The sequence below is a fragment of the Orussus abietinus genome, unplaced genomic scaffold (assembly GCF_000612105.2).
Source record: "Orussus abietinus isolate OABI.00-Male unplaced genomic scaffold, Oabi_2.0 scaffold49, whole genome shotgun sequence".
NCBI lineage: Eukaryota > Metazoa > Arthropoda > Insecta > Hymenoptera > Orussidae > Orussus > Orussus abietinus.
Genome location: NW_019394595.1, coordinates 130,366 through 142,689, shown reverse-complemented (window position 1 = coordinate 142,689; position 12,324 = coordinate 130,366). Strand labels below are relative to the sequence as shown.

General features: G+C 44.2%; 1 protein-coding gene across 5 annotated transcripts in view; it reads right to left on the bottom strand.

Moving 5' to 3' along the window:
* Positions 1-12,324, bottom strand: part of LOC105700682 (dystrophin, isoforms A/C/F/G/H) — a 404,586-nt gene that overhangs the window by 268,674 nt on the left and 123,588 nt on the right. For all 5 annotated transcript variants that reach the window (XM_012426757.2, XM_023432800.1, XM_023432803.1 and 2 more), the window contains one exon: positions 693-798. In XM_012426757.2, the coding sequence (XP_012282180.1) occupies positions 693-798 (106 nt within the window). The remainder of the gene's footprint in view (positions 1-692; positions 799-12,324) is intronic.

Here is a 12,324-nt window from a genome sequence, read left to right as displayed (position 1 = left end):
GCGTAAATCCAGCAACCACAGCGCATCGCGATGACAAGGTCTCTGGCAAACAACCCTTCCCTATCCTTGCACCGAACAACGGGGGTGCAACAATGGACCGAAGAATTGTCTGCGAGCCACGCAAGAGAACAAGGAGTCCAACAGCTAATAAGAACCGAACAATGCTCTATCGAGCGAACATTGCGACGCCTCGGAAATAATTAAAAATATCACCTCTGAAGTCCATTCCCACCCCAACATAGATTTCCCCGCGCAAGGTGCAACAGAAGAACGTGAGGTCTTTTAAAAAAGAACATCCGTCAGCGTCAACGCCTTTCGTTAAAAAAAAAAAAAAAAAAGAATTGCAATTTCAGGTGTAACACTTATTCTTCCCCATTTCTTGTAACGAGAAAAAAAAAGGGACAAATCTCTCAATTGTTTTACTGGGAATTTTCTGCGAGGACATTCGACATTCATCGAAAGCGTGCAACCTCCGATTGATTAACAACGAAGTCACCAGGGTCGAGTAATCGACTGGAGGTGACAATCGAGTCGCGATAATTAAATTTCTCGGACGCGCGGAAATGTCCGCAGCGCTTCGCAGATCGGCCCATTTGGCACCAATTACCGAGGTCCAAACTTGTTGGACTTATTTGCTGGTAAAGCGATTAACGATCGGCGATTAACGCCTCTTTAAATGAATAGTCACTCACCCTTGCCGTGAAGTTGTTGACGATTGGTGTCAGCTTTGAGATTCTCCGCGGTGTGCACCAACTCGTCCAGCTGCGGCTTCTTCTGCTCCAATTCGCGCAAGACATTCTGCAAAAAAGGACACCAACCGGTTAAAAATAAACAAGAAAATCGGTAAATGCGTTGGAAGTGAAACTGTAGTTAATGATTAAACGTCAATAATTAACTGAGAGAATATCCCACTAGCATTAACGAAAACATTTACGTAGACATGTTACTGCGTTTCCTAACATTCGAACTTACGCTACCTCAACGCAATAAATTTCACTTTAATAAGAAAACTATGGAGAAAATAAATGTAAAAATTTGTTGTAAACATATTATCCCTGTAATTCATCTTTAATATTACTTACTAATAGGATACCCCATAAAACGACCATGTGCTTCGACGTACCTTCCAACATCGTATCATGGACGAGCGATATAACCAGAGGTGGTTAACACCCACCCTTTCATCCCTCAATAAAACCCTTTACTCCTGATCAAGCCTCCGAGTACAAAGCGTTCTCGTACAAAGAGCCACAACATACAAGATAAAAAAAAGTGGCAAAAACGAAAATCGCCAAAAGGAAGAAATTTCAGAAGATTCGCCACCCCGACTCTCTCTTTCTCGTCCCACCCCATCGCCATCCCCTTTTGGACCGTGTGAAACGGTATTTGGTATCGATTTTTCTCCTCCAAGTCCGATTTCGGACAGAAAGTAGAAATCAAGCCGAATGCAGGATTGTCGTAAAAATGGGAGAAAGATTGCAGCATCCGGGAGATGCTTTGGAGATCAAGGTGAAGTGAAACCCGTCGAGAAATTTAGTCTTGTCAAATAAACGTTAAAAAGAATTAAATTTCAAGGGGGTCAGAACCTTCCTTAAGAACCATCCCCACGTGATAAAATTCCTACCGACTCGGTACATCCAGTCCGGAGAAAAGTTTCATGAACGATTGGGCTATCACATCCCCTTAAGTCCAATTTCAGTCCGAAGCTGGAAGTGAAGCGGAATAAGGAAGTTCCGCGAGAATAGGAGAATGACTGCATCCAAGAGATGATCCCGAGATTAAAAGATTATAAGATCTGAATCCAGCCTCTTCGGGGTGTTTATTTTTGCCGGAAGCGTTAAAGATTCACCGAGGACTCCTCGGGGCTCCCGGAAATGAGTAATTATTCGCCCTCGTCTGGCATCGTCCGACGATCCCCGGAGGATCCCTCGGGGGTCCCGGGGGATGATCACTCGAGCCCGGTGGCCGAAGTGCAAATTACTGGATCGCGAGGGAAATTTATGGCGAGTGCCTGGACCCGGTGCCATGGATCATGGGGCCGCCATTTACCGCACGAGACGGTAAATCCTCAGACTTGGAGCTGTCGCGGTCGGGTCGGTCAAAGAACGGACTGCCGGCAGTTCTGCGGTCTCTGGGAACTCGGAGAGAGATCATAGAGACCCTGTTTCCGGTCCAAACTTTTAATTAGAACGTGCCCACGGACCTAATCGTTTTATCGGGGAAGCTTTCGGGGCCAATTTCGCCCAATTCCATGAAGACGCCACAAGCGTCATTTTCGAATTGCGCAAGGAATGGGAACGATGATTCCATTTTCTCTACGATGCGTGTTTCCGGTCCGAACTTTTAATTAGAACGTGCCCACGGACCTAATCGTTTATCGGGGAAGCTTTCGGGGTCAATTTCGCCTAATTCCATGAAGACGCCACAAGCGTCATTCTCGATTTAAGCAAGGAATAGTAACGATGATTTAGGTATAAATAAAAAGATAAAAGATACACTAGTACAGATAGATACAAAGGACAGATTTAGATACGGAAACAAGTATACAAACGAGACGTCGTGCACTGAGAGAAAAAGAACTGGTAAGCTGAACAATTTGACCCCGTTAACTCGATTTTTGTTAAAGGATCACAATTTATAGTTTGATTCTGCAACAATATTACTGGTGAATTGAAGGAAAATAGAGGGATAAAAATAAGAAGGGTCCGATACTCCAACATTTTTTCCGACAACGGGGAAGTTAATTACGATCACGAGCGGTATTTAAAGCCGAGAGATGGAACTATCCATTATTACGGCCCAAGAATGCCCCACGGCTGGTCAGGAACAGAGTCTGCGGTTTTCCGACGTTCCTGATGATACAGATTTTGGCCTCGGGTGGAGCGTTAATTAAATTGCGGTGCACTGGGTAAAGGACGTGGCACAAAACGCCTCCGTGGTCTACCTTATTGCATCCTACCGTAAAAAACGGTCCAGCGCCCTTCGGGGTCCGATTCCCAAACGAATTTATGGCACGATGGAGGACTTCAAGTCGCGAGGGAGGACTTTGAGTCGGCCCTCCCCGTTTTCAAGCAAAATTGAAATTTCGATCCCCCCAAAGCCCTTCCGCTCGAGATTAACGTTACCAGGCCGAGATGAAGGGGATCCCGAAAAATGCGCAACAAAGCACCGACATTGACGTCCTCGGGAGGAGTCCTCCCTCCACCTCCGGCTGGTAAGCCGGCGTGTTCCAAAATGACTTCCAGCCCTTCCCACCATCTCCGGGGGTTTCAAAGGACGACAGGGCTCGAGTATCCGAAGGTTCTTTCCCCAGGAAATGGCGAAACGTCGCGAGCTTTTGAATAGCGGAAACTCGAGACTCGTCCCGGACGCAATCGGATCCCGAGTCGAAATTATCGATCTTGGGTGAACTTCCGATTTTTTCTTCTTTTAAGGTGATAGTGGCATCTGAAAGGTCAATCGTTCGTGAAACATCTACGAACTGGATGTACCGACGCGTTTGAAGCTTTACAATCGGAATAGACTTCATCGGGACTAACGAGAAGGGAAATCAGACATTTTCGGGATGCCCGGAACGAAACGCGCAGCTGGGCCCATCCTCGAAAATGTAATTAAAAAGTAATTGAAAGATGGCGAACGGCCGACCGGGTCCCTCGGGACCCAGGAATGCGCCCGGCGTCCCGAAGATAAATGGCCGGTTAAATCTCCCGCGCGTGCAACTTTTCCAACTATGAAATATCCCCTCATAAGCGACGCGATGCATCTTACCAGAGTAATATCGTTCATTATCAGAGAGAGAGGGCGGGAGGGGAGGACGCCCTGAGGAAACCTCAGGACGAGAAGCTGGCCGCGCACTTCGGGACCGAACTTTTACTCGATCAGCTCATGTTTTATTCAATATAAATCGTTACGAACATATCGGCCAACCCTGTTACCCCGTTTCCCTTCCTTTTCCCGATTTTCAAACTGGCCGCCCCTGTGCGTCCACGAAATTCGATAAATGCATCTTACATAAAAGTACTCTGGAAGAAATTCTTCTTTTATAAAAATAAATGGGTTAATAATGGGTATTAATTTCTGGTATTATACTTCAAATTTTAATCAGCTTCATACGAGGTAAATATGAGGTATATACGAGATAAAGGAATATTTTATACGAATATTCCAAGGATTAATTTTAAACGACTCTCGAGTGGTTTCATCTGATTTAATTCTTATGAGAAAAAGTCATGTAACAGACCTCCCTGAAATACGTAAAAATAGTGGACCATTTCCGATGCTCTCCAATCTCGCGTACATGCGGAGGGAAGCGAATTTTATCGCGGGCTATAAAGACCACGCTACTTTTACATTGTTCCCGTCATATCCGTTTTCATAACTGTATCGATTACGGTGGCGCCGATAAAAAAAAAGGACGGAACAAAGGGAACACGCCGAGTGTCCGAAGGAAAAACGATTTCAGTCCATACGCTGCTCAAGTTTCCGCCGCAAGTAACACCAAATGAACAGACCACGTGGACTCTATTTTTCTCCTGTGAAATCGGAGGCGCAACAGTCTCGTTTATCTAGAAATACCCATTTCAAGACTAGGATGCAAACAATTGAAATACACCTTATGCCGAGATAAATTAGAGCCTTAAAGTTACGGAAGCCTATCATCAAGAGAACATATACAGGGTGCGATCTTATTTAAACATCCAGAGGATTGTACCGTGGAGAACATTTAAAAATGAGTATGAATAAAGAGACTTGCATCCGTAACAAGAATTGGTACCTCTCCTTATGTGGATAAAAAAGAAAAGGAACGCTTTTTCCGAGGCTTTGGGGCAATGCTATCGACGAAGCTCCGTATACAAAGGCGTCGCAAGCTTCAAAGTGAGAGCCCTCGTTCTTTTTATTGTTTTTCGTCCACTTACGTTGAAACGATGTTGCAGGGTGCCGGTGTAGAGGGATGTCCCCGAAGCATGGGGTTGGAGGTCCTTTGGGTCCATCGCGTGAAAAATTGCACCCTCCAAGAGGGGCCGAACTCAAGAGTGCCCTAACGCGCGTTTATTGCTATATCTTGCGCAAAAGCACTTAGAAACTCAAATCATCCCATCACGTGCTAGTAATCACTATTCTTCAGGGTCATTTTTTGCTGGCTCACAGAAAAAAAAAACGTCATCAACGGCACAGAATGGACCGATGATTCAAGAAATGACATGACTATAAAACTTTTCTTCGAACGGAGTGCAGAAAATCATTTGAAACATCACCACGTGACTATGGAGTTTCTTTTTTTTAACTCAAGGATCATCTTTTATTTTCTGCCAGTCAATACTAGGAGGGCTCCTTAATTCGTGTGCGTCTGCGCAGTTCCGAAACTCTAAATAAAACGCGTAAAAGGGAAGCAACGGAGATATCAAAGATACGAAGGATATCAATGAAATTTCGTAGATTCGTGAATTTTTCGAAATTTTCCTACGGCATTTTACTTCGCGTCGTTTCACTTCACCTCGAGAGGCCGAGGTACGCTTTGAGGAAGACGGTCTACAGTTTACAGAGGAGCTTTCGCGATGCCGAGCTTTTCCCGGAGCCGGAAAATCGATACGCAGCACCGAAGGTAATGGGTTCCCGGCGATATGTCTACACCCCTCACGTGCTAGTTCTTTCTATATTTTCTGCGTCTTAACACATCTCTGACGGACGACGAGATATCTCCCCGTCCCCCCTCCCATTAAAGGTTGATAACGAGAAAAAAACAAATCAAAAGAGACCGTCACCCGCTAGCAATTATTTTATACACCCTGTTAGAAAGAAAAATTCATTAAATCCAGACACTCTTAGTGCGTAAAGTTGGAGTAAAATTATAAATTTCACGTCTTGTGTGAATATGGCCTAAATAAATTTATAATTTTATGACTTCGCGTTGTGATTTTATGAAATTGCGGAGAAAAATTATAAATTTGATATTCGGAAGTCATTTGGCACATATCGTTTGTGATTTTGTTTAGGCGAGCTTTTAATTTTATGATCGTATGTATGAAATTATTATTAAACAAATTTGATCTAGATATAAGAAGTATCGGTGGCTCTGGCGGGGAGCATTATAGAGGCATTTTAGAGTGCGAGAAATATTCAACGGATTTAAATTGTATTTGAGAACATGTTAGAAAATTAATATACCATGTCCGAATAAAATTTCCAAATAATTTTAAATATTGACGAGGAAACGCTCTCGTGACACGGAAAGCGACTTTCGAAGCAGCCTATGAAGGAGTATTAAGGAAGGAAAAATTGCATATCGAGAACACGCGAGCTCCACGGTTACTCAAGATAATATAGAGCGAGTCTCTCGGGGGTACAGTTATGCAGAAATTTTATATTACGCTGCGAAGAGCACCCTTGGCAAGCGCAATAAAGAGGGATTGCGCAAGGAATACGTAGGGCTGATTAATCGGGGCAATAATGGAATAATACGGAGAGAAGAGTCATTTCCGGAGCTCCAAAGTTCCTTCCTCCTTAAAGTCCTCGTTCCTTCTATTATGCCCAAAGTTTATTCCCCACTCTCCCCTTTTCCAAAATTCGACATCCAACACCCATCCCTGGGACCGGGAACAACTGACGAGCAGCCAAAGTGTTTCGGCGAAACCGAATAGCACGGGTGCATTCGGCATCCGGAAAAGCTTTCGAGAGGCGGCTTTTAAGTCGGAGAACGGTGTCTCTATCTCCCTCTCAGGTGTGTTCCACTTTCCTCTTTTTGCCCAATTTTTTCCTCTTTTCGGCGTATCGGTTACTTCCGCCGTTATCCAGTCCCCGCACTAGATCTCGTTGGACCAGCGGAAAAGCTCTCGCTACGGAAACGAGACTCGATCTCACGCAAGTCGGAGTTCCTCCTACACCGAGAAAACGATTTCTTTAACCGACAACAAATACATTTAAACATCTCGTCGATGGATACCAATAATTCTGTTGCTTTAATAAATTCAGTTTAAACCTGTCTCTTTGATTGGATTAAATAAACCGCTATCTCGGTGCACCCTGAGAAAAAGATAGTCATTGAATCAAGGAAATATTGTATTAATTCCAAGAATTATTATTTGATTTATCAATTAATTCTCTGAATTATCAAATTATTTCTTTGGTTCGGGGGATTTTTTCCTCGGTATAGACAAGTGATAAGTACCCGTGTACTTTGGTGATGGGAGGGTCGTGTCGGGGTGCAATTCGGGGCGCAATTCGCGCACAGGTGACAAGGAACTCGTATGTTCTCACTTTGGCGAGCCAGCTACAGACTCGGGTAACCCGTAGAGGCAAATATCGGCGAATCTCTCCGACACGCGATGCAAAGCGAGTGCATTTCGGCGGAGCCTCGTCCAAGCACTCGGCTGCATTCAGCGAGCTTCCAGAGGCTGATGCTGATGCGTTGGGAGACAGCACGATATCCAGCTTTCCTGCCGACCGTCCGCGTTTGCCCGCTTCGCTTTTTCTTTTTTCCCGCCGTCGTAGCCGCGGGACTAACAAAGCTGCGAGAGGAAACCAACCGGGGGCAACGAACCTGTCGCGTGTTTCGGGGTGCGCCGCCATTGCAACCCTTCTGACCGATTTATTTCGGTCTTTAAGGGGATGCGAAGGTGGCATATGAAGAGTCAATCGTTCGTCAAACTTTTCTACGAACTGAAAGTACCGAATCGTTTCAAACTCTTCCGTATATTCATGGAAACCTTAAAGCAAGTTATCGCACCTATGAAATTTAACCCTTTGCCAACCAGAAGCCTATTAATCGGTTTTACGATATCCATGTTCGCCATTTCTGTCAGAATTAGCCGGTCGGTAAAGCATTAATACGTAGAAACGTTTCAAAAATGTTTACAAAGAAATTTGAAATATGAGATCTCATGTCAAGGCCGTACTTGAGGTCTCCACTTTCACGTGGTAATGTTTCAGACGTCATTACATTCACGGGGATTCCCCATAGACAGAGGAAGCAATTTAGGGAACTCCGAAATACCAGCCGCGACACCTTCTAGACGAGTTCTGGCACTTCGCGACGCGTGCCGACGCGATGCGTCGCGACGCACGCGTGTATTTCGACGGAGGAGCGTCGAAGGACTGACTGCGTGGGCCATCCGGCAGGGCTTTTAGGGGTAGCTACGAGTTAGGGAGCAGGGTGGTATCTCTTTCTCCCTTCGGCCACGTATCGTCTCCTCTCTCTCCGGACCATCGAGTCTGCATCCGTCCGTCCCATTCGACCCCGTCCCATGGGGTGGCCGTCGATGGGGTTGCAAACTCGAAGGGTAGAGGGTGGCCGCGCAGCGAACGGCGCGAACCTCGCTCAAATTGGGCCAAACGGTTTCCCGAAGGTGTACACGCACTGTGCGTGGTCTATGATCCCGGGTGGGATGAACAAAGTCAAGACCAAGACCATATCTTGGTTTTGACTTTGTTCATCTTTCTTGTCTTGATTTTGGGTTTATACGTAGTCGAGCGTTGGTCTTGGTCTTGCAATTATGGTCCGAGCTTGGCCTTACAATTATGCTCACGTCTTGGTCTTGAACCTGGCATTATTAGAGTCTTGGTCTTGGTTTCATGTTTGTTCCTCACTACGACAGCCAAGGCTAAGACCGCCACTTTCACATCACCTTAAGTACCGATTTAAAGCGTTCCCCATATGTCGTGCTCAAAACTACCCCCGCGAGTACTTCTGGTTGGTCAATGCTATCGGACTTAACCCGGACCCCGTGATCCAAATGCCTATCATTACGTTACAGAATGTTGCGAACTAGCCGGGTCTTTGAAGAGATTCAATTTGTACCCACGACCGTGCACATATGCACGGTATGCACGTACATTGCATGCAATTACCCCTCGAGCTCGACGTGATAACTTGCACGCGACCTCGGTTCCAAGATTCCTCCCTCGAAGTCGATTTTTTCTCGGTTTAGGGAAAATCGTTAAGAGTGATAGGCCACACGCTATTTAGCTGTAATTGAAAGACGAAAGTTCGCTAACAAAAACGACGGTAGTTTTCGTGCTGGATGAGCTTGCGAGGAAAGTGAAAATCGAAGGACTCGAAAAGAGACGATCGTGGACGGTTCGAAGCTTTCGCTACTTCCGAATCGACGTTCAAGCCCCGTAGACGATGCGTATTCCGCATTCACCCTGGGTGATGGCACAGTAATTGCTGAATGCCAAAACATTATGGGGACTGCGAACCGCCCGAAAGCGAGGAGACATCCTCCGTTCAAAACGTCCTCGAGCCATAAAATTTGCCAATGTTATTTAAAAAATTTAATGTACAATCGATACGAGGTGCAACATTCTCAGATATTAATTGCGAGCCTCCCGAAACGGAAAGGTCACCCGATTCGAAAATTATTTTCCAGACTATTGAATTTCGCAATATTATTTATAAATTTAATACACGATCAATACGAGTTGTATTATCCATTATAATATTTAAAATCCAACGCAAGTACCCCTAAAATCGATTTTAGAAAATGACAATCAGCGACACTTGGGATTTGCCCATTTTTACAGTTCGGGGGAAACTACGAGTCTTCCAGGGGGATGATTTTTTGTTTCTTGCAAATCCCTCGAATCCTGAATAATTCCATCCCGGAACTCAAGGAGAAGTCTAACGCGTAAATCGACTTAACAACAAAAGAAAATCAAGACCTGAGATTCTCCCCATTTCTGCAAATCGAGAGAAATCACCCGTCCTCGAGAGGGATGATTTCTGGATTCTAAAAAATCCCTCGAACCCCACATAATTCCATTCTGAAACTCTAGGGAAAGCGATTCGTCAAATGCAACGATCCCTCAAGATTCAATCGAAATTGGTCGGGAGTTATCACTCGGTGACACGTTTTCGCAACCACCCTTAGATGCGGCGACGTCAACCCTCTATATACTCTCAGCCCTCGAGAGCGGGAGGATCGGGTTAGGGGTGAATGGAAAATCTAGCGGAATGGCAACAACATCATCCCCTCGGAGAAGGAAACGGAGCTTCACCCCGCGATAAGAAATCCTGACCTCCGAGATGCACTTCTCCGGACCGCCTCCGGGAAACGGCACGATGAAATTCATTCCGAAATGCGAGGCTGATCTACGCGAGATGAAGAACGAGAGCAAGGATGCTGCGAGCTCGACTATCTTCGAGACGACGGAAAGTAGAAATATCTACCGAATTAATTAAAATTCCTCCTGCCATTCGTCTTCCAGGCGTCCTCGACGTGCCTCGCTAACGAGCTTGATAACTGCAAGGATGGGCATTAATTACGCGGAATACAAATTTCTTGGCATGATCCTACAGAACTATAGTAGTTACCACGAGACCACCTCTCGAAAATTGCACCCTACCCTGTTAGAAATGTTCATAAAATTGCCTGCACTTTTAGAACATATCGTTGTAGGGGAATTATACACTTAATGTCCTAAAAGTGAATTAGTATACATTTGTCACAAATTTCGAAATGAACTCACAATTTGGTGACATGTTAAAACTGTGAAATTGCGGAGGAAAATGAATACACTTATGTACTAAATTTAAGACACATTTTATGAATTTCTTGCAAATATGCTATATAATTGTAGTATCTCTTTTGACAGCGTACTTAATCTGGAATTTTTACTTCGCGATGCCTTGCAACTCCTTTTCCTAAGAAAATTTATTTAATCGAGACCTAATTTTGTAATTATTTTTGTAACCCAACTCGCGATGCCGTGAATGCGATTATTAAGTAAAGGAGGTCGAGAGTAAGAACATCCGCGATATTAATGGAATTTCTTAGCGTAATTCATTTCCCTCGGCGTGCTTTAATAACGAGATGTATAAGCTGAAGGACGTGGATGAGGACTTTTTATTCATGACACGGATTCAGGTCGGTTGGAACAAATAATTCTGAGAATCGGTCAAATTTATTCAGGTGCATTAACTCCTAATTTATTGTACTTATTTATCAATCGCAATTAAATCATTCCAGAAGAAACGAGATGAGCGACGTGGATGAGGACGTTTAATTTCTGACACAGATCCGAGTCAGTTTAGAGAAACCAATCGTCGTGGAAATCGGTTAAATTTATTAAAGCGCAATAACTGTTTATTTATTATTCTCATTTATTGTCGGGACGAGAGATTTGCAGAACAAGCGAGATGAGCGACGACTCGCGCAGATGTTTCGAAATGTCGTAAAAGCCCGGGAGGGCGATGAAAGGCCAAAAGTGTCCAAGTACCACTTTAAAGTTTATATGCTCGACGGTGCAGCCACTTGCTGGACTGGTTGCGTGTCACGTGAAATCTCGGTGCATGAGCTCGAAACGCATAAAAGACGAGGAAAAGTCAACGGACTCGTATCACTGTCGCGGACCGATATCTTTGCACAAGAGGAAGCTCAAAATTCCATTTCAACTTAAATCGTAAATTCCGTATCTCCATAATATAACAGAAAAATTACCCCCGACATTCTTCACATTACGCTCAAATGTTTAACTTCCTAAGATAATTAATTTTGGAATTAATAAATTACATCTCTGGAACAATACAAAGAAACATTTCCTCGGTTCGCTGAATTTCCTTTCTCAGCGTACCAAAAAAGGGAAATGTTTAATTCACATTTTTGGAAATTCCGCGAAGCCACTCGACATGCATAATTAACGTGAGTACGTAAGTTGTCGAGCAACGTGGGCCAAAAAGTCATAAAGATCGCCCGCGAGGGTTTTTACGGGAGAAGTAGTAATTGAAAAATTTTTATCTTCAGCCCGGAGTGCAATGTACAAGCAACGCGGTATTTAAATGCTCGGCCTCGCTTCCTTTGACGCGGAACTTTTGCGGAACTTCCCTTTGAAGTGTTTCCTCGGGGAGCCGTGTAAGTTTTCGCGAAACGTAAAAGCACAAGGGGCGAACCGCCCTCTAACAAATGCCAGATTTTTATGTGACAACCGTTGCGGGAGGTACCGCAAATATCTTTATCCAAGAACTGCACCAACTTCTTAACAACTCGTAATTGAAACGACTTACATGAAACGTGCAAAAGAAAGGCGCGAGAAACTCGATTATTGTCGCAATTTAAGGTGATGAGAAACCTACATATGTAATACGTTATATTTAAAAATATGTTATAAAACTAGTACACCATGTCTGAACAAAGCTTCCAATAGAAATGTTATACAATTATAATATTTTCTTAGCTGTACAGATTGTACAGAAGTTCTCTTTAAATTCTTCTAAAACACATTTAAAGCCTCCAGGGTGGGAAAAAGTTCCCGAACAAAGTTTCATCTTAAAACGTTTAAAAACTTGTATGCAGTCAGAAAGGGAACGTTTTAAACATTTGTCGACATAAA